A 22,397-nucleotide genomic window follows, 5' to 3' on the forward strand; every position below is an offset into this window, starting at 1 on the left:
ATTATGGAATTCTTTAGTTAATTGTTTAATACTTTAATATGTGATGATTGCATGATATCTAGTATTGGTTGTGCGTATTCGTCTTATGTGCGTCGCGAACATATAAGATAGGGTGTTAATCTCTTGTGAAGCGACGGTGGATCTTGAGATTTAGAACTTGCCATGCTAGCATAGGTTCATGTACGTTGTGCATGATTAGTGGGTAACTCTAACAGTTTTATTTGCCCTATGTAATCAAAAAGGAATAACTTGTGCTTAAATCGTTGTGTTGTCAATTTCTGTAAACATATAGGAACTCAACATAATTGATGACTATTCAACTTCTATCTTAATTGTGGATGTTTGGTAGAATGGTATTAGTACAATGAAAGTTGGCTTTTATCAGTTTCGTGTTATTCGATTAATATCATCACTGTCACATGCTAAAGGTAATAACAATGGCTATAGAAGGAAGTAATAATGAAGTTGTGATCTCATGAGTGTTTTATTATTGATAAATTGAAGTGTTATTTAAGTGGTTAATTAAGTAGTTAATTATAGTTAATATTTAATCAACAATTTTAAGTGTTATTATCTTAACATTGAGAAGTAGTCATACATTGGTGAGTGAGTTAAATTAGACAATAAATTAGTCTGAGTCTCTGAGGGAACGAACTAGAAAGTATTCTATATTACTTGCGAACGCGTATACTTGCGTGAATATTAGTGCGTGATTTCGCCCTAACAGGGACACAGAAGGTTTGGAAATCACGAAAGTGGGAGAATCTAGTGAGGCTCGGGCATACTTAGACCCGAGAATGCCCCCAATGGTTGAAAGGGTCGGGGCCGCAGAGGACACAATTTCAATCTTGGTGTACCCGACGGTTGAGCTCGGCCAGTTCGAGGTGATTATAAGCCAAGGACCGCAATCAAAGGCCAAGCCCTGACCGATTTTGTGCTGGAATTTCCTCCACATCAAGAAGTGGAGTAGGGAGCCCTTGTTGTTATACCTAGTGCATAAGAGGTCGGGTTGAAAAGCTAAAATAGTGCCCCATGGTGGAGCCTATTTGTGGATGGAGCCTCTAATGGGAATGGGGCAGGAGCTGGAATTGAGCTAATCAGCCTAGAGGCTCACAAGATCAGACGCACGACCCATCTGGTCTTCTATGCAACCAACAATAATGCTGAGTATGAGGCCCTGATCAATGGTCTCAAGCTAGCCTTGGAAATGAAGGTGGAGAATTTGAATGTGTTTAGTGACTCCATGATCGTGGTCTATCAGATAAACGGGGGGTATCAAGCTAAGGGGCCAAGAACAGAGCTTTACCTGAAGTGTGCGCAGAGGATAATTGAGAGATTCAACGAGGTGAGGCCGGAACTAATTCCGCGCGGGCAGAATGAAGGCGCGGACTAGCTGGCTAAGCTTGGCTCGCGCCGTGATGCCACATTGTTGGGGGTTGTGCCCATTGATATATAGAGGCAGCCTAGTGTGCCCGAGCACAAGGTGGGCAGCCTCAGTGATAACCTCGGCCCCACGTGGATGACATATATCTTAGCCTACATAAAAGAAGGATCACTCCCGGACGAAAAAAATGAGGCAAGAAGAATAAAGTACAAGGAAACCCGCTATGTGATATGCGATGGGGTCCTATACATAAGAGGGTTCAGTGTGCCCCTCCTCAAGTGCATAGATGGGGATGAATGCAATTATATCCTAAGGGAAGTACACGGGGGCATTTGTGGCAATCACTCGGGGGGTAGCTCTCTAGCTCAGAAAATCCTCCGTCAGGGTTACTATTGGCCAACGCTGAAAAAAGACGCCTTCGAATTCTCCCGAGCTTGTGATAAGTGTCAGCGATATGCCAATTATTACAACAGCCCTGTGGCCCCTCTCACATCCCTCATGAGCCCTTGGCCCTTCGCTATGTAGGGAATTGAACTGATTGGAGAACTTCCGAAGGCCAAGGGAGGTGTCAAGTATGCGGTTGTTGCTGTAGATTACTTCACTAAATGGGCAGAGGCCGAGCCTTTAGTAGACCCGGCAATTTTGGACACGACACGACTTACACGACACGAAACGACACGAAAATTTAGTGTTTGTGTTTGTATTTTTAGTACACGACACGAAAGTACACGAACACGAAAGTACACGGTCGACATTTAGTGTCGTTTTGTGTTTAACCTTCGAGTACACGACACGACACGAAGTATACGACATAAATAAATATTATCATTAAATTTTAATTTTTTTTATAAATATATGTAGAATTGAAATAAATGTATGCATATTTATTTTTAAAATATTATATGATTTCATTATATTGTCTAGAATTGAGATCTAAATATATATTTTTCATATATTTTATAATTTTTTTACCTAAAAATATAATATTTTAATTAATATTAATATTAAATTTAATATATATTAATATTCAATTAACACGACATACACGACACGAAACGACACGAAACGAAAGTACACGAACACGAATGTACACGAACGCTAAACATGTCGGTTTTGTGTTTGACATTTAAGTACACGAAACACGAAAATACACGACACGAAAGTATACGACACGAACGAATTGCCAGGTCTAGCCTTTAGCCACTATCACAGCAAAAAAGCTCATAGAATTTGTGCACAGGACCATTGTGTGCCGCTATGGCATCCCTTACAAGTTGATATCTGACAACGGGAAACAGTTCGATAGCAAGGAAATGCCGGAATTTTGTGAGCAGCTGGGGATTCAGAAGAGTTTCAGTGCATTTTGCCACCCCCAAAGCAACAGACAGACGGATGCTGTTAATAAAATCATTAAGCACACCTTGAAGGCAAAGCTTGAAGAGAAGAAAGGGACATGGCCGGAGGAGCTCGCCCAGGTCCTGTGGTCTTACAACACGACCCCCAGAACCACAACTGGAGAGACCCCCTTTTCTTTGGTGTATGGGTGTGAAGCTATGGTGCTCTTTGAAGTAGGGGCATGCTCTTTTCGGAGGGACAACTATGACTCAGAGGCAAATGAGGTCAACCATCGACTCTATTTGGACATGATCGAAGAAACTCGGGAAGATGCTCAGATCAGGATAGCAGCATATCAACAAAGGACAACTAGGCACTATAACAGTAAGGTTCGAGCCCATACTTTTAAGGTGGGAGATTTGGTTCTGCGCCGGGTCATGCTAAACACCAAGGTGGTGAGCCACAGAGTCTTTGGGGTAAATTGGGAAGGCCCCTATGATCGAAGAAACTCGGGAAGATGCTCAGATCAGGATAGCAGCATATCAACAAAGGACAACTAGGCACTATAACAGTAAGGTTCGAGCCCAGACTTTTAAGGTGGGAGATTTGGTTCTGCGCCGGGTCATGCCAAACACCAAGGTGGTGAGCCACGGAGTCTTTGGGGTAAATTGGGAAGGCCCCTACAAGATAAAATCAGTGCTCTGGGAGGGAACCTACCACCTCAATGATATGCAAGACAAGTTGATCCCGAGAGCCTGGAATGCGGAACACCTCCGCAAGTATTATCAGTAAAATTATTCTTCTCAGACTTAGTATTATCTTAAAATATTCCTAAGTCCCGGGGGGTAGTGCCATATAGGTACCTCCCTGAGACCACAAGCATGTACTCCTTTCACTTTCCATTATCTATGAATAAATGATTAATATATATTTGTGCCCTTGATATTTTAACTCCTGTTAATATATTAAAATACCTAGCAGGGGAGCCCATCCTTGGGAGCCCATGCGAGGACAAAATAGTTGTTTTATTAACATGATAAAATCATAAGTCAAGCCGGGCCCCGGCCCGCTTCACAACAAGTCTATGAAACGAGCTGGGCCCCGACCTGCTTGGAATAGTAATGAGCACAAAGCGGATTAAAGATGAAGATAAAACTATGAAAATAGTGAGAGGCGCCCACAAACCCCCTTAACTTACGTAAAAGTTAGAGACGGATGCGAGCCCATATTCTTGGGCTCGAAGGGCGATGGACATTTGCCGTATATGGTCAGGGTCGCATTATGCGAGGAGAGGACACAGGAACAGGATGCGAGCCCCTGGGCCCGGCTCGCTAATGCAAGTACACATGCAACACTTGTGAGTTAGTAATGGTGTGAGCCTGTTCTACTTAAAATATCATTTATTTTATTTGATTGAACAATGATGCGAGCTGATGAGCTCGGCTCGCTGGGAAGGTGTAACACCCGCCATACGCAGCCAGGGTTATGATAGCTTTTGGTCAGTAGGGGCATGGTAAGTTTACATAAAATTAAGAAAACTAGCTAGCACAACAAATACAAATGCGGGCACAAAAGACTTGGCATTTTATACAACATAAGTTATGCCCCAGGGAAGAATATTTCAAATACAAACGCGAGGCAAGAAGGGTGCCCGCTTACCCATTCAAATGTCTATTTTCAAAATAAAATTAAACTAAGGCTTATCAGCCTCTGCCTCCTTACGAGCTTCACCAGCCGCGACCCGGGCCTGCTCAGCTGCGAGCCGGGCCTCCTCAGCAATTTGAGCGTCCCTTTCCATCTCCAGCTTCAGCTTCTCAGCGTGCCTAACTGTACCCGTGCCCATAGCCGTCCAATCGAAGTCAGGAACCTTACCGATGAAGATTTTCATGAAGTTCCTGGCCCCTAGTGTAACACCCCAGTCCCACATCGAGGAGATTTGGGACTTCTGTTCAGTTTATAAGACAAAGTACTACTACTAAGTGCACCAACAAATCACGATCTTTTGGGGGCCTGTGGTGGGCTAGTCGTTACCCAAGTTGCCTGCATTTGGGACAGTAGGCTTCGACTTATTTCAGACTCGGAGTTGAGACTAGACCCGATTTTCGGAAAAGGTTCGGGATTTGACCCGGGTTGTCACATATGGTATCAGAGCCGACTCTCGAAAGCTTGATGCGTCAAGTTGCCGAAGGTGGGGACACGAAGGCTGGTGGTATTATCCCACAATGGCAAGAGGTCCGGAGGTGTGGACACGAAGCCAGCCGGTATTATCCCACAATGGCTAGAGAGGTACGATCTTGGTCCTATGAGCTGTCTGTTCGGGCCTGACGAGGACGTCAGGAGTTTAAGTGGGGGAGTTTGTCACACCCTAGTCCCACATCGAGGAGATTTGGGACTTCTGTTCAGTTTGTAAGATAAAGTACTACTACTAAGTGCACCAAAAAATCATGATCTTTTGGGGGCCTATGGTGGGCTAGTCGTTACCCAAGTTGCCTGCATTTGGGACAGTAGGCTTCGGCTTATTTCGAACTCGAAATCGTGACTTGACCCGGTTTTCGGAAAAGGTTCGGGATTTGACCCGAGTTGTCACACCCATGTTCCTGACATCAGCAAATGCGGCCTCGCGACCCGCGGTCAAGGCAGAAACTGACCCCTCCAACTCGAGCACCTTCTCCTCGAGGCCATCCTTCTCCTTTTTCCACGCATCCTCGGCCAGGTCATGAGCCTCCTTCTGATCCCTTAATGCCTTCTCATGAGCAGCATTCAGGTCAAGCATCTTCTGATTATAATTATTCACCAGCTTAACTTTCTCATCTCCGTGCTCGGTGACCTTGCTCTGAAGAGACTTGACCTTAGAGTCGAGCTTTATGTTGGTCTGGCTGAGGGCTCATATTTCTCGAGCCTTAGACAGCTGACAATAATACACATCAGCCGCGGCCCGAGTCAGCGCGTCGTTGTTTGCCTCAAGAGAAGAAGACCAATTCTTCACATCCTGGTCGCTGATGCGAGCTTGAGTGAGCCGGCCAAAAGTGGTCGCGCCCGTGTTGATAGAAGAAGAAGTGGGGAGAGGGGCATCAGATGGAGCAGCCTTTTTCGGGTCAGGCTCGCCATTTTTTCCCTCTTTGTGGCCTCAATGCCTTTTCAGCCGAGGATAAGGCCATGAGCTCCTGAGATGCTCAGTAAGAGTAGTCATGCGGGCTGGAGAATTAACCTGAGAGCGAGCCACTGTGGTCGCAGCCGTGGGCTAAAGTGGGCCCGAGGTCGCATCTTGCTCAACCTCTTCTATAAAGGGAATAAGGGAGATGGCCATTCTGAAAAAAAGACAATAAAGTGATACATTAGTCAAAACAAGGTACAATGAAGAGAAGAGATGTGAGCAGATAATAAATGCAGGAAATTAAAATGCAATGTAAAGTGAGATGCGTGTAGGAAATGTAAACATGCGAGCACACAAGCTCGCACATGCGGGCCCGATATTCTTACCCTTTCTGACTCTTTTATTAGACTTCTTCTTTTGAGGAGTCAGCCTCACTCCTTCCTTCAAAAACCCACACGCGACCAGGTTCGAGGTCGTTATGAGTTTTTAGATATCCCTGTCCGCCTTAGGAAGTCCTAGAAGGCTATCCACATTTATCTTTTCCTGTCCAGCAAGGACAGTGTGAGGCGGGGTGGCTGGAGATGAGTAAACAACATTTTTTTTAAAGAAATAACTATTGTGAAGGAAAGGAATGCGGCCAGGGAGAACTTACATGGATTATAATAGAAGTGAGTTTAGACTCGAGGCACCTGTTAGGTCCCAATATGTTTGTAGAAGGGGGGGTTGAATACAAACTATACCGTTTAATTGAATTTAATGCAGAATAAAAAAGTGAAACAAAATTCAAGTTAAATAAAACTATTATTAAACTTGAAAGGTGTTACAGCAACGGTAACGATTACAAGGGATTAATCTCAAATAGATTATCACAAATTTAGAATAAATTCGACATGAACTTTTTCTATTTTTGTAATAAAAAAGATCAAATGCTAGAAGCAATTTGAGATTAAGTTCTAGGGATTTTGATCCGCTAGATAGTTACACAAGAACAAGAGAATGATTTTTAGTGGTTTAGATTTAACTTTAATTACTAGAAATTATTGATCTTGAAGCAGTTGAGAGATGAAATACTTTCTGCGGCTGCGCTGTTTCTTTTTATTCTTGAAGTAGTTGAAGTCAGTTGAATGATCTGATGTTCTGTCTTTTATAATTCAATCAACATAACTGAATTGAACTGGTAAGACAATCTGAGAATTGGCATGACTTTCGGTGAGACAATCTGATTGAACTAGCAAGATAATCGGTGAGACACTCACTTGAACTAGAAAGACAATCGGTATGACAATTTTTTGAACTAGCAAGATACAATTCCACAGCTAGTAGAACTTTCGGTATGACAATCTCTTGAACTAGCATGACTTTCGGTATGACAATCTGATTGTCATACTAGTTCAATTGATTGTCATGCTGAATTAATATTGAATATAAATTCAAAATCAATTCTAAAAATTCATAATATTAATTCAGAATTAATTAATTCAATTAATCAATAAATTAATCTTTGCAGATATAATTCATTTTCTTAATTAAATTATATGACTTAATTAATTAATAGAGAATTAATACTACTCTTGACCATCAATCATTCTTATGAAAATCTTCTGAACATCACTGAAAATAATGAATCAATTTCACCACTTCAATGTTGACACTCGATGTACTGTCTGGTTCATGAGTGACTAACTTCTGTGACGTTTCTTCATGTCTTGACTTTGATAAATTGATTTTCTTCAGATTAAATCCCTGTAATTATCTGATACCCTGACAAGATCTCTGTCACTTGATTAAATCCACAATCTTGATTTATATCACTGAGGCTTGATCAATTTCTTGAACTTCTTCCAGTGAAGTAATTCCTCAAGTCTGTAGATGAACATTGTTTCTGAATCCTTTGACAGATGTTACTTTGTGAGATCTCTTTGACGGTAGATCCACTATTTACTTGTTACATTCTTACTTGAGTTGAGTTAAATCCTCGAATACACAAATAGGCTATGACATATTCCTTTCAATCTCCCCCTATTTGTTTGTTAGACAATAACAACAAATACCTAGAGGATAACTCAACTAACAAATAAGAAAAAGATGTAAACAGAAATTCAAAGTAAATAGCAGAAAGTTCTGGATTATATTTAACACTTTCCAGATTCCAAAAGAAATTGATGCTCCTCTAGACTGAACATATCTTCAAGTAGTTTCATCTTCTTTTGTACAACCACATTTCCTGTTGAGAAGCGCATATCTCTCTTGCTTCTCCCCCTATGAGAATCAACTGCTTAAAGGAGATCACCTTCGTTTACCACATCTCCCGTACAATAGGATCCGCAGATTAAAACCAACGGTACTCCCCTTTTGAAAAACAGCTTCTTCCCTTATGAAGAATAGTGATGAACCAAACCACTTCTTCTGATTACTAGGAAATCACCTTGTGTTTACCACCTCTCCCGAACAATAGGATCCGTAGTTACAAACAACAATGGTGTGGTGTAGTGTACATATGTAGGATCTTTTTCCTCCTCCCTGTTATTTCTCCCCCTTAGTTGAGGAATCCTCCAAACTATTACTTAAGCTTTTATCTCCCCCTTAGAGAAAGAATGTATGCCGTTGTTTGAAGGAGTTCTCATATTCCACTTGGTTGGAAAAGAAATAACAAGTAGTTTCTCTTTCTTCCTCACTGTGAGTGTGTGATTTTGTTTAGTGTACCTCACATGTGTTTCACTCTTCTCTCCACTCATGTTTACACTCATTCTCACAAGTGTATCACTCCTCTCATAGCTCCAAAATCCAGCTGTACCTGCAAGAAAAATCACTTTATCCATCCTTAAGGAGGTCACAGGTGGTGCAATGGAAGTTCGCAAATCCCCATCCTTGTTAAACTCATCAGATGAATCTGAGTCATAATCTACAAGTTGCTAATTTCCCTTTTAGGGTTCCAGATTTGAACTCTGGGAAGGTAAACAATGATCCAACGAATTTAGCATAAAGATCAAAGTTCCCTTCTAATGTCTGTGAAGACATTTCCTTGTGACTCATCAGGTAATATCTGAATCATTATCAATAAGTTGCCGATATACGCCTATGTCAGATCCACTATCTGCAGATGCATCCAGGGGATTTAAGCCTGGGGAGGTAGACACTGACCACTGACATATGACTATTGGATCAGTATCCTCTCCTAACACCTGTAAAGGCAATTGGTCCATTAAAGAACCTGAACAATCGAATATGGCCTTAAAATGGTCGAAACTCTTATTTCCGTCAACTCCTACTTTGTGTGTGTAACCTTTCCTTGTGCATCAAGAATTGTTTATGTTTGAGGTGGTGACAATACATCAGATACCCTGGTCGACAGGCAAATTTCAATAGACGTACCCTGTTGAGAGGATGAATCTAGTAACTGTTTTTGTGCATTTTCAACCATTACATCTTTTTGAGAAGATGTATTGGGGCTAGCAGTTGCCTCGATTTAAATACTACTCATCTTTGTAGGAGACATAACTGCTGGGTTGACTTTAGAACCTTCCTTATGTGGTGCACTCAGGCACTATCTCCCTCACACTCATTCATACTTCATTTTAGTGGTATGAGAGTGTTGGTTGGTTCTGTTTCTGTGTTTCTCTTTACAGTATGGGATAAAAGTTGTGGGTTTTCAACCTCATGACTGTCAATGAAAGAAAGCCATTGGAGACTGAACCTGTATCACTGAACATATGGCAATATAGAGATAAAATGTACTTAAGATCTATAATGAATGAAAATTATACATTTAATATTTTGAGAGAAATGATGTACAATAGTGATTTCAAAAGATTTTGATGAAATAAGAAATCACTAATGTAGAAAGAAGTTTGATTTTCTCCTAAAACTGTTCGAGTGCACAAGTCTGTTTGTAGACCAACATATAACATTATCATTATATCACTGCACATATAAAACAATATGTTTGTGCCTAGTGATAAGAGAGTTATTAATATAACGACTCTACTAGTTCATATTAAACTGTAACTTCAGTTAGAGTGTCATACCATGTCCTTGACGATTGCTTGAGCAGTACACTAGTTCATACCAACCTGAAGTGAGATTGTGAAGAAGAGATTGCATAGTCCAATAGATCTGCAACTGCAACGTCCATGAACTGTGGTGCATTGACTTCCTCTTTTGACTCACCAACCAGTAGTGCACTTGTACACATCTACTAGAGTCCAATTCCAAGTGTAATGTGTATTAGGTGCTTGATATGTCGTAATATCCTCAAGTCTCGTCACTGGTGCTATATGTTAGATATTGCTTCCTGATTTCATGTCAGCTACGAACAGATTTCCTTTCCGGATTCGTATCAAGGAGGGTTTTTCATTTTTTTTATGCAGGATTTGACACTTTAGCTTGTCGAATAAAACATAGAAGCCCTTGTCACAGAACTGACTGATACTAAGCAGATTGTGTTCAAGTCCGTGCACAATATACACATTTTCAATGATAACATTTCAAGCTTGCAAACAGCCATATCCCTCAATTAAACCTTTGCTGTTATCTCCAAAGGTAACCACTGGGCCAGCTTTCTCAACCACATTTGATAGTAGGGCTCTATCTCCGGTCATATGTCTTGAAGATCCGCTGTCAAGAATCCACACTACCGATTCCACCTGTTTACTGCCCTGCACTACAAATGGATTAGACCTTCTTCGAAACCCAAGCTTGGTTGGGTCCGGCATACTTTTAGAATTGGCCTTTGTCAGGCAAAACAACATTTTTAATTTTTATGTTCTCAACTTTCTCAATGACTGGACATTTAACCTTGTAAATAGCCTTAACAAATTTCTGTTTAGGCTTAGGCACACATGTCTCCTTTCTAGCCTTAGGAGGACTAGCAGTCTTAGACCTATCATGCTTCCTATTATTCACATGCTGACGATGAGTAGTCTTATCACTAGAAACATGCTTACCATTAAAATAAGCATACATCAAATTAAAAGCACATGACATACAATTAGGAACACCGCATACTTTATGAGAGGGATTAACAACAGGCAAAATATGCATGGTAGACATGGCATTTTTGTTATCCAACTCATGTGTGTCTGAGTTAGTCTTAGTTGCTTTCACAACTTTGACTGGAACTTTCGACACACTTGGCTTGTAAACAACCTTCTCATTAGCAAGATTTTAAGCACGTATTTCTTCTTGAATAATAGAGAAGGTTTCATCAAATGGTTCAACAATTATTCCTTTATAGAGGGGTTTATCAACACCTTTAAGCACATGTGGTACTTCCCTACCTTTAGCACATACATGAGGAGGGGAGTTTATGCCTAATTCTCCAATAATAACATTGTAATCAAAACCTATTCCAGATGTTTGATTAATAGCTTGCTTATTGTAGAACTCTTTAGCCTTCGAACAAGAATTAAAGTAAGCTTTAACCTTAGTCTCAAGACCGGTGATCTTGTCTTTGAGAATAGTTTCGAGTTGTCTATAACAGTTAACTCTATTCTCTAGAAAAGATACTCGTTCTTTTAACTTATCTTGATTAATGTGCACAAGTTTTAATTCATTGACCTTTTTCTCAAGGTCTTTGATCTGTTGAATTAACAGTTCATTATCACGACGAGCACAATCTAAGGAACCTCCTAGATGATTAACTAATTCAGCATCAGTAAATCTTACCTCTTTTCTTGACGATGAAGTATTTCCATCAACAGCCATAAGAGCAAGATTCCCATCTTCTTCATCTTCACTATCAGTATCATCCCAGCTTCTTCCCATTGCCAGGTAAGCCCTTTCAGATTTATTCTTCTGATTTGAATCATAAGAGTGCTTCCTTACTTGCTTTGGCTTCCTGCATTCTGTGGCAAAGTGTCCCAACTCATTGTAGTTAAATCATCGAATGGTGCTCCGATCAACCATCCCTGTTTTGTATCCACCACTGCTGGTGTTAGAGGATGAAGATCCACCTTTCTGGAATCTGTTGTAGTTGGACTTGTACTTGAACTTGGGATTTTTCTTGAATCTGACACTAGAGAATCTCTTGACAATATGGGCCATTGACTCATCTTCCAATTGCTCCAGCTCTTCCAAGGAGTAAAAATCATTACCAGATTGATTTGTAGTAGGAGGATCATATTCTGCTACTATCACGTTTTTCTCAGCCCTGGAAGACTGTACCATTATCTCTGACTGTTGAGATTGTTGTTGTTGTTGTTGACATTCAGCTACTAGAGCAGTAGACGTGCTGACCACTCTACCTTTCCCGTAGACTTCCTTCTGCTGAATCTGCCCCAACTCATAGGTTTTTAACACACCATAGAGCCTTTCCAAAGAAATCTCACTCAGATCTCTCGCTTCTCTTATGGCAGTGATTCTATGTTCAAGATGAGTTGGCAGTGTTAAAAGGAACTTTTTGTTGACCTCCCTGAATGAATAATATTTTCCATTTATGTTCAGGTTGTTGATCAATGCATTGTACCTCTCAAACACTTCATTAATTCCTTCTCCTGGATTGGATTTAAAATGTTCATACTCAGAGGTTAGGATCTCTATCTTGTTCTCCCTAACTTCCTTTGTGCCTTCATTAATCACCTCAATAGTTTCCCAGATGTGTTTGGAATTTTTACAGTTCATCACATGTCTGTTCATCAAGGGATCAAGGGAATCAACTAAAATTAATTGAAGGCTGACATCCAAGGAGGCTTCTTCCTTTTCAGCAGGAGTAAAATCCTCAGGCTCTTTTGCATAGGTTCTAGCTTTGGTAATTACAACATCATCTTTAATAACCTCTGGTTCAATAACCATCGGAATTTTTGGACCCTTCTTTAACACGTCCAGATATTTGGGATTTGCAACTTGTAAAAACAAGAGATTTTCTTCTTCCACATAATATAATTTTCTTTATCAAACAGTGGAATTTTAACGGTTCCAACTTTTTGTGAAGTCATTATGAATTTTTGTAGAAATAAAAATTCAAGGAGTTGAAAAATCACAAAAGTCTAGGATCTTGATTTGTTCGTTAATCAGAAGGCTCTGATACCAATTGTTAGGTCCCAATATGTTTGTAGAAGGGGGGTTGAATACAAACTATACCGTTTAATTGAATTTAATGCGGAATAAAAAAGTGAAATAAAATTCAAGTTAAATAAAACTATTATTAAACTTGAAAGGTGTTACAACAACGGTATCGATTACAAGGGATTAATCTCAAATAGATTATCACAAATTTAGAATAAATTCGACATGAACTTTTTCTATTTTTGCAATAAAAAAGATCAAATGCTAGCAGAAATTTGAGATTAAGTTCTAGGGATTTTGATCCGCTAGATAGTTACACAAGAACAAGAGAATAATTTCTAATGGTTTAGATTTAACTTTAATTACTAGAAATTATTGATCTTGAAGCAGTTGAGAGATGAAATGCTTTCTGCGGCTGCTCTGTTTCTTTTTGTTCTTGAAGTAGTTGAAGTCAGTTGAATGATCTGCTGCTTCTGTCTTTTATAATTCAATCAACAGAACTGAATTAAACTGGCAAGACAATCTGAGAATTGGCATGACTTTCGGTGAGACAATCTGATTGAACTAGCAAGACAATCGGTGAGACAATCACTTGAACTAGCAAGACAATCGGTATGACAATTTCTTGAACTAGCAAGACAATTCCACAGCTAGTAGAACTTTCGGTATGACAATCTCTTGAACTAGCATGACTTTCGGTATGACAATATGATTGTCATACTAGTTCAATTGATTGTCATGCTGAATTAATATTGAATATAAATTCAAATTCAATTCTGAAAATTCGTAATATTAATTCAGAATTAATTAATTCAATTAATCAACAAATTAATCTTTGCAGATATAATTTATTTTCTTAATTAAATTATATGACTTAATTAATTAATAGAGAATTAATACTACTCTTGAACGGCAATCATTCTTCTGAAAATCTTCTGAACATCACTGAAAATAATGAATCAATTCCACCACTTCAATGTTGACACTCGATGTACTGTCTGGTTCATGAGTGACTAACTTCCGTGACGTTTCTTCATGTCTTGACTTTGATAACTTGATTTTCTTCAGATTAAATCCCTGTAATTATCTGATATCCTGACAAGATCTCTGTCACTTGATTAAATCCACAATCTTAATTTATATCACCGAGGCTTGATCAATTTCTTGAACTTCTTCCAGTGAAGTAATTCCTTAAGTCTGTAGATGAACATTGTTTCTGAATCCTTTGACATATGTTACTTTGTGAGATCTCTTTGACGGTAGATCCACTATTTACTTGTTACATTCTTACTTGAGTTGAGTTAAATCCTCGAATACACAAATATGCTATGACATATGCCTTTCAGCACCTCGTGGATATAGAAGTAGGGACTCTTTCACTTCTCTGAATTGCTTGGCCCGTTGTGGATGAGGTTCTTCTTGTTGAAGCACGGCCAGACGGAGAGGTAGAAATATCTAAAGTCGTTGGGCGAATGCTTCAAGTTGAGGAAATAGCCCAGCTGCCTCGCGGTTAGAGGAGGGTACCCGCATTTATGGTGCATGATGTACAGTGCGAGGGCGGCCCGGTATCCATTCAGATTGATCTGAAAGGGTGCGAGCTGGTAGTACTCGCAAACATCCTTAATGAAGGGATGAAGGGGTGAGGAGATTCCTAGCCATAGTAGAAAGGTGGACAAAACCATGCGAGGCACCCCGCCTCTATTCTCCGAGTGGTTGAACCTATAACATCTCATGTGCGGCAAGGACAAGACAACATGACCCTCGAGCTGGAACTGCTCGATGTGCTCGGCCAAATGTTTCTGAGTAAGCGAGGTGGGAAGATCGCGGAAAGCGAGCACCTTTATCTCCTCGGCCGTAGTAGAACTCTCCTCCCCATCGGGGATGATCTGCTTTCTAAAAATAACTTCACCCTTAAGCTCGGGCTGGGCAGGAGGCATATAAGGCTCAGGAGAGGCCGCGGGGACATAGTTATAATTGCAGATCTTAAATTGGCTTGTAACATCTGCCACCTCCTCGCTCTGAGGGGAATCATAAGACCAATGTGAGCCGTCTTCTTCACCCTCGAGCCTCAAGATGGGATACTTTGCGGGAATATGCTCCTTTCCTTTCTTGGTGTCATAATATGCACTCCCCAGGTCGCTGTCAGTGGACTCTGAGTCGACATGAATGGGATCGAGGTCATTGGCTGCAGCTTGCCTAAGGCGGGCTGCCCTCTCTTCAACCATCTCTCTTAGAATCTCCTTGGCTCGTTCTTTGTCCAAAGGAGCGGGCTCACAGTTTAAGAGTTCCTCCACCCCGAGGGAGGCTGGTATCTCGGAAAGGTTCACAGGCCTGTTTCTCCAATCATAAATATTCTTCTCCCTGGTGTAGTCCTTAGGGTTAGGGTCAAGGTGAATATCCAGCGAACTGGAGCCACCTGCTCGCATCGAGTTCTCAACTCTAGCAATGTTCAGGGCCCCTTGAGGGGTGATAACAAAGCCGGGAGAAATGGGTTGGCTAAGACGGCCAGATAAGGAGGTCAACTCGCGTTGGAAGTCCTTCGAGCCTCGCTGCTCAGGTGGATATTGATTTAATGGAGACGGAGTAGCTAAAGAGCGAGTCGTGATGGCAGAGGAACGAGTCAGACTCGAGGAAGAGCGAGACGATCCGTAAGAGCGGGCTGAAGACGCACTCAACATCTGTAAAAGATGGTGAATATTAGTGTGTGACCCTAAAAGAAAGTAAAAACAGGTATGGGATTGCACCTAAGTGTCCTCACGTCTCACACGGGATCTCACCTAACTATCTAAGCGAGCAGACAGGCTCGCATCGCATTTCGTGATCGTGTGTGGGCTCGCATCGAACATGTGGTGTGTGCTCGCATGGTGCATATGAACAAACATGAATGGATATGAATGATTGAAGATCAAAGGGGTACCTGTAGGTGAAGTATATGATGATCCTGATGAATCTGTTCCCGGAGAATATCGCCGCCGGTAGACGGTCCTTGTGGTGATGATAGTTTTTGTCGTGGTAGATCCTTGAGCAAAATGAGCAGCAGTTCGATAAGTGTTCTTGGAAATGTGAGATATGAAGTGAAGATCTCACATATTTATAGGAGATAGGAGAGAGAAAGGGAGAAGGCCACGTGTCAGCATCTCAAAGGATGACACGTATCCCTACGCCAGCTGTTCTACAGCTGTCATGAGTTTAAAAATTCTTGACTGATGAAGGCACATGCGAGGTTAGATGGTGCGACCTCGTGGGCTCGCACCTGCGGGGCCATAAAAAGCTAATATTGGAAAAAATCCTAGCCTCAAGATTCGCCCAGGAATTTTGGGGGTAGTTGTTATGCCCGCTTTTGGTTATGGGCCCTAAACAGGTCCCTATGAGAATATTGAATAGCTGGACTCTCATATGTGAGCTAGAATCATGGATTAATGTGACATGGGCCAGCGCATGCGAGCTAGGCTCATGATGTGTGAGCTGGGCTCACAAGTGTAAGATGGTCTCACACTTGTCATCAGGATGCCCACATGCGAGCTGGGCTTAATTACCCACATGCGGGCTAAGCTCGGATGACTACACGCAGGCTGGGCTCAGATGCCTACACGCGGGCTGAACTCAGGTGCCCACACACGAGCTGAACCCATGAGCTCACATCTTATGAAAATAAAGGTAACATTCTATTTATTAATCAAAAAGGAAGGCGGTGCGGGCCGAGGTGACCAAGCCGGCCCGCATTAAAGGACTTTGTGTGCAACATGGAAAGTGACTCATAGATGACTGAGTTGCTCGTAGATTTCGGGGCCGACACGAGTTGTTCCTACAATTACGGGAAGAAATGCAGAGATGCCGCGAGATTGTAGGAAGCGTGTGGAGCCGGTCAAGATTTACGTGACTAATTGGCTGAAGGCCTGACTTTATTATGGGCTTGGGCTGCATGGGTTGAGGAACCCTAACCCTAGCCTATGTGATTTGTTACCCAAGAACTACGTGAGGCTTGATCCCTATAAATAGGGTACGTAGACACTTGTATGAGACATGAGTCGACACTTGGTAGAGAATAACAAAACCCTATTCTTTCTTAAGGAGTCAACATACAAGCTCAACCACCACCATACATAACCTTCCTCCGCCCTCAAACACCATCCTTGTTCTTTGTTCCGGCCAACGACCTCCAAATCACTGTTATACGAAATTCTCCCTATAACAGCTTAGATGAAGTTGTTATCATCGGGGTTAAATCATTTTTGAGATTATTCATTACCTACTAAATAATTTTTATAATTCCATAACTATATCATTTGCTTATGCCTTTCACGAACTTTTATGCTCGTACTTTTACCGCGTATCAAAACATTCGAGACAAAGATGGAATATAAAACAGTACTAAATAAGGGGACGCCAAGTACAAAAAACAAGAAAAATTTCGCTTAGATTGTTCACTTCAAAGTCTTTTTTTCATCACATGGAAGAACCGATGGACGGCAGAAGAGCTGGCTAGTAAAATATCCAACATTGTAAAATTCTTGTAATTTAGACGTCTGTATTTAAGAAATGGAAACTGTTTTCTAGTGATATGCTATAACAGAGAACAGGGGAGAGAGTTGAAGGCCGAGATTGAGGTGATATCTAAACATATGCTCATATTTTCAGGATTCTTGAGCATATATCTTCTGCATGGCAGCCATTTGGTCACTGTTTTTTCTTCTGGCTATCTTGTTCATGTTTGTTGATGTCTCCTCGCTTACTGATTCTCGCGATGGTAAGTAGTGAAGTAGGTGTGTTTTACTAGAAAAAGACTATTAGTTTGTGTTATGTAACCGGCTCATCTAAAATCGTAACTATAAGGTGTTGAGATGTTGAGAGGACTCAAATCCGAGTACCTCCCTGAATCGAGAATTAGTGAAGTAATAGGTTGTGTTTTACTAGAAAGGAGAGTGTTATTTTGTGTTAAGTAACGAGCTCATCTAATATCGTAATGGTAAGGTGTTGGGAGGACTCAAACTCGAGTCAGTTCCTAAATCGAGAATTAGTTAAGTAGGTTGTGTTTAACCAGAAAGAAGACTGTTAGCTTGTGTTAAGTAATCAACTCGTCTAAAAGTCAAACCCGAGCCCCTTGCTAAATCGAGCTCTGATATCTTAAGGTGTCAGAAAAAGGTTCCAACATGATCATATACTCTTCAACCATTTGTTTATACTTTGTACCGTTTGATTTTGTTTCTTGGAGGGTTTTCGTCCCAATTTATTGCTTGCTTTTTTGTCGTTACATTAGAATGAACTCTTATCTGATAGTAAAATGGGTTGGCGTGTGCAGTTGCAGTGCTAAGATCATTGAAGGATGAATGGAAAAACACACCCCCAAGCTGGGAAAACTCCGATGATCCTTGTGGTAAAGCATGGGATGGCATCTCCTGCTATAACTCCAGAGTGACTGGACTGTAAGTGTTGAACACATTTTTCTGTAATACCCCTTGTGGCTTATAAGTACCTGAACAACTACGTATATCGTTCATCTTTGTTCTCAAGTAGTCGGCAATGCCTGCAGGGTCTTAACAACTATGGGACTCGTGGGGGAACTGAGTGGTGCCATTGGGGAACTCAGTAAATTGACTTCTTTGTAAGTGTCTTTCTGTTTGAAACTCACTCACACATTTGTACCAATTGTTATTTGAACTCTAGTAAGTATCCGTTTTGAGTAAGGCCTCTTAGGCTCCGTTTGGTATTGCTGTTGCAGACAACAACAGTTTTTTGCTGTTGCAGACAACAACAGTTTTTTGCTGAAAAACTTTCAGAAAGGTGTTTGGTAAATTTTAAAAACTGCTGTCTGGAAAAACATTTTTGGTCTAAAAGTTGCCGTTAGCAAAAATATGGGGACATGCTTTTGGAAAAAACTGTTTTCAGCAGGAAGTAACTATCAGTTTCACCAACAAACCTTCTCAAAAATATTATTTTTATATATTATATCTCAAAATATGCATAAATTAAAAAAAATACCAAACAATCATCTAATTTTCCTCGTAGTACTTTTTTCACAAGCACTTTTTCTCACAGCACGGCAGTTTTCAACAACACTCCCAAACGGAGCCTTAGTCACTACTGAAGTCCTATCTTTCATAAAACTCATGGAAGAAAGTCCCCAGAGAATCCTGAAATCTGCAACAATTTCTTGATATTTGGAAAACATATAATACATCAATATGCATTCCTTTGATACTAGTTCTATATCATTAGGGAATTTGATAGATATACTAATAAGCACAATCATTGCTTTGTTGCAGGGATTTGTCATATAACAAAGGCTTAACAGGTTCCCTTCCTCCGCAGCTAGGCCTTTTAAAAAACCTCAGCACATTGTATGCGACACAACCTTCTTCTTTCAGCTGTCCTGACTTTTCAATCGTGATTGTGTGCTATTTATAATACTCTTATGCATATAAACGTAATTCACAACAGCATGACATTGTTCATACTTTTTCAGAATTTTAACGGGATGTGGTCTCAGTGGCGCTATTCCAACTGAACTGGGAAATCTTACAGAACTATTCTTCTTGTAAGAACTTCAACTTGTTTTATCACAACTATACTCATTTCATTCGCTGTGAATTTCACAATAGCGTGAACCTTACTGTCATGATCTGGTTTCGTACATAGACAAGAAAAATGGTATCCTCCAGAATCTGTAAATGAAAATGAGTGTTGCCAGATTCATGATTCTCACTTGTACTGACTTGAACTTCTATATACCTATATAAAAATTACCTCCTTGACTATAATTCAACTACGTCGCTTTGGCAGAGATCTCGGCTTTAACAACTTCACTGGGGTGATTCCTCGATCATTAGGTTATCTTTCCAAACTATACTGGTTAGGCCTGGCAAATAATCAGTTGACAGGATCTATCCCTCTTTCATCACTCACTACTCCAGGCTTGGACTCTCTTAAAAAGGCAAAGCACTTGTGAGTTGTAAACTCTGATCTTCGCGCAAGCTATATTTCCTTGTAGTAGACTATTATGCATAGTACAACATAGTCATTGTTCATTAACCTTAAATTATCCGATGTTTGTAGTCATCTCAATGACAACCTGCTTTCGGGGATAATTTCTTTTAAACTTTTCAGCCCTGAAATGGTGCTTATACAAGTGTAAGTTGTGACTCTATCCTAGATCAGCAGTTTCTATTTAATTTCTGCGTTTCTTGCTCTAAATGGTTCATGTCTAATTACGCAATGACAGGTTGTTAAATGGAAACCAGTTTTCAGGAAGCATTCCTGAAACAATTGGAAATGTTCAGACACTTGAAGTTCTGTAAGTTCACCAGCTTTTTGTTCTACAGGATGAGTTTCCACTTGTATTAATGAATGAGTTCCTAGTGATTTTGACACCTAATTCCTCCTCTGACAGACGTCTCGATAGGAATGCTCTAACTGGCAAAGTTCCACCAAATTTGATAAACCTCAGTAATCTCAATCAACTGTGAGTAATTCTTCAAATGCAATTTGAAGCTAACGTTCTCTTCAAGTACTAGATATGATGTGTTTTCTCATTCGCCTACATTATGTTGCAGCAACTTATCGCACAACAAACTATCTGGCCCTCTACCAAACCTGACTGGAATGAACTCACTCAATCACGTGTCTGTAACATATTTGCAGCAGAATCCAGATTTAGTGAAGTATGATGTTGTTCGCCTATTAGACTGATTCATATGCCTCGGTTATGCAGGGACTTGAGCAACAATTCCTTTGAACAATCAGAAGCTCCTGCATGGTTCTCGACGTTATCATCACTCACAACTCTGTGAGTACTCAACAGAATCAGAAGTAGGTTCTGAAATCTTGTAAAAATGTTAAATCCCTCTGCTAAATTTTCAGGGTGGTTGAAAATGGATCGCTTCAAGGAACAGTTCCATCTGAACTTTTTAATCTCCCACAGATTCAACAAGTGTAAGCCAATAAGTGCAATATATCCAAGCTGTTTTACTGATGCACTCGAATCACAGAGAATATTGAACCCTAGCTCTACTTGCCTATTCTTTTAACAGGGATCTGAAGAACAACCATTTTAGCGGAATGTTAAACTTAAGTGGCAGCATCAGCCAGCAGCTGGAGCTCATTGACTTGCAGAACAATTTCATATCCTATATCACGCTAGGTTCTGGATACAACAACACGTTGAAGTAAGCGAGCTTTTCTAATTCTTCAACTACATTCAATCTATTCTTTGGCTAAACTTCCCCGATAGCAACCTTTATATCACATCTTAACTCTATATTAAGCTCTAATATCCAAGTATCCAATCTCGGACATCTGTTATCTGTATCCTATTGTACATATACGAGTATATCTAAGCATTGTTAAGCTCTAATTCTATAGGTTAAGAGGAAATCCTATCTGCAATGGCACTCTGTCAAACATGGACTTCTGTAAGCTTCAAGAAGAAACTTCAAAGCCATACTCAACTAGCCTAGCAAATTGCGGGGACAAATCCTGTCTTTCTGAACAGAAGCTCAACCCGCAGAGCTGTGAATGTGCATATCCATACCAAGGGACATTATTCTTCAGAGCTCCCTCTTTCACAGATGTATCGAATGCTACTCTATTTCATTCTTTAGAAACGAGCCTATCGGTTAACTTCAACCTTTCTCCAGGCTCAGTTTCTTTAGACAATATATTCTTCAACAGCGAAGATTATCTTGAGGTGCACATTGGACTGTTTCCATCAGATGGAAATTTTTTCGATATGTCTGAGGTTCAGAGATTCGATTCTGCCCTTAGTAATCAAACTTACAAGCCTCCTAATGTTTTTGGTCCTTATTATTTCATAGCATCTGATTATAAATCTGGATTTTGAAGACTATTGTTTCCTGGTTTAGATACTCTGCCTCCTACAAAGTAGACTAGGCTTCAACCTTCTGCAACCTTTTTTTTTCTTTAAATATATTTGTATTGAATTAATGTTTACTCGAGTCTCTAAAAAATTTATTCGTGATTTTTTTTGCTTTGAACATTTTGAGCATGAAAGTTTCATCTTATGAATAACAAGAAAACAAATCTAACACAAAAATGTATCGGAACTATATATCATATATGCAGTTTAAAGATGATAATGATCCATTTCATTTCAAATTACTTGTCCATTTTTAATTTTTAGTTTCTACATATATTTTAAGGTGGATTGAACATATTAAAATATTTTTAATATTTACAAAAAGATTTTTTTTTAAATAATTAATGATAATATGTGTTCAATGAGTGCACGATTAATTTTAAGCAGAGGAAGTACTAATTTCGACTCATTAGTTGGGGAAATAAATAATTAAACGGTTTTTTTATTGTATGCTCATGAACACATGATAAGTACGAAAATTTATAGTTTTGGTCCAATTCGATTGATGAAGCCTTTTTAAATGCAGGGAATCCACCGCTATTGTAAAAAAGGAATTAATCAAAATGTACTAAATTTATAAATTTTCGCGATTATCATGTGCTCATGGCACGTAATAGAAAATTCGATAATCATATACTTCAATACTGCACACTGACCAGATAAAATTTGGATATTAACAATAAATTTCTTTGGCATTATAAAAAAACCTT

At 40.0% G+C, this 22,397-nt stretch overlaps 2 protein-coding genes across 2 annotated transcripts; both read left to right on the plus strand.

The window, feature by feature from the left end:
* Positions 1–1,207: 1,207 nt before the first annotated feature.
* On the plus strand, positions 1,208–3,279 carry LOC141708818 (uncharacterized). Its single transcript, XM_074512999.1, has 3 exons — positions 1,208–1,345; positions 1,910–2,020; positions 2,812–3,279. Exons 1-3 carry the CDS (start codon positions 1,208–1,210, stop codon positions 3,277–3,279), a joined length of 717 nt encoding a protein of 238 aa, XP_074369100.1.
* A 14,198-nt stretch (positions 3,280–17,477) lies between these two features.
* Positions 17,478–21,651, plus strand: LOC141710127 (leucine-rich repeat receptor protein kinase HPCA1-like). The gene is made up of 14 exons (XM_074513152.1): positions 17,478–17,562; positions 18,115–18,238; positions 18,346–18,417; positions 19,079–19,153; positions 19,279–19,350; positions 19,596–19,757; positions 19,869–19,943; positions 20,035–20,106; positions 20,203–20,274; positions 20,366–20,434; positions 20,524–20,598; positions 20,673–20,744; positions 20,843–20,977; positions 21,174–21,651. Exons 1-14 carry the CDS (start codon positions 17,478–17,480, stop codon positions 21,649–21,651), a joined length of 1,638 nt encoding a protein of 545 aa, XP_074369253.1.
* The last annotated feature ends 746 nt before the right edge of the window (positions 21,652–22,397 follow it).

This window comes from Apium graveolens, chromosome 1, assembly GCF_009905375.1.
Source record: "Apium graveolens cultivar Ventura chromosome 1, ASM990537v1, whole genome shotgun sequence".
In the NCBI taxonomy this organism is placed as follows: Eukaryota; Viridiplantae; Streptophyta; class Magnoliopsida; order Apiales; family Apiaceae; genus Apium; species Apium graveolens.

Excerpts from the sequence above, each read along its gene's own strand:
- LOC141708818 (XM_074512999.1), top strand. The coding sequence starts at position 1,208 with ATGAAGGTGGAGAATTTGAATGTGTTTAGTGACTCCATGATCGTGGTC. Across the intron at positions 1,346-1,909 it reads TAATTGAGAGATTCAACGAG|GGAATTGAACTGATTGGAGA; the intron begins GTGAGGCCGGAA and ends TTCGCTATGTAG. Across the intron at positions 2,021-2,811 it reads CCGAGCCTTTAGTAGACCCG|GCAAAGCTTGAAGAGAAGAA; the intron begins GCAATTTTGGAC and ends CACACCTTGAAG.
- LOC141710127 (XM_074513152.1), top strand. The coding sequence starts at position 17,478 with ATGGCAGCCATTTGGTCACTGTTTTTTCTTCTGGCTATCTTGTTCATG. Across the intron at positions 20,435-20,523 it reads ATGAACTCACTCAATCACGT|GGACTTGAGCAACAATTCCT; the intron begins GTCTGTAACATA and ends TCGGTTATGCAG. Across the intron at positions 20,599-20,672 it reads TTATCATCACTCACAACTCT|GGTGGTTGAAAATGGATCGC; the intron begins GTGAGTACTCAA and ends CTAAATTTTCAG.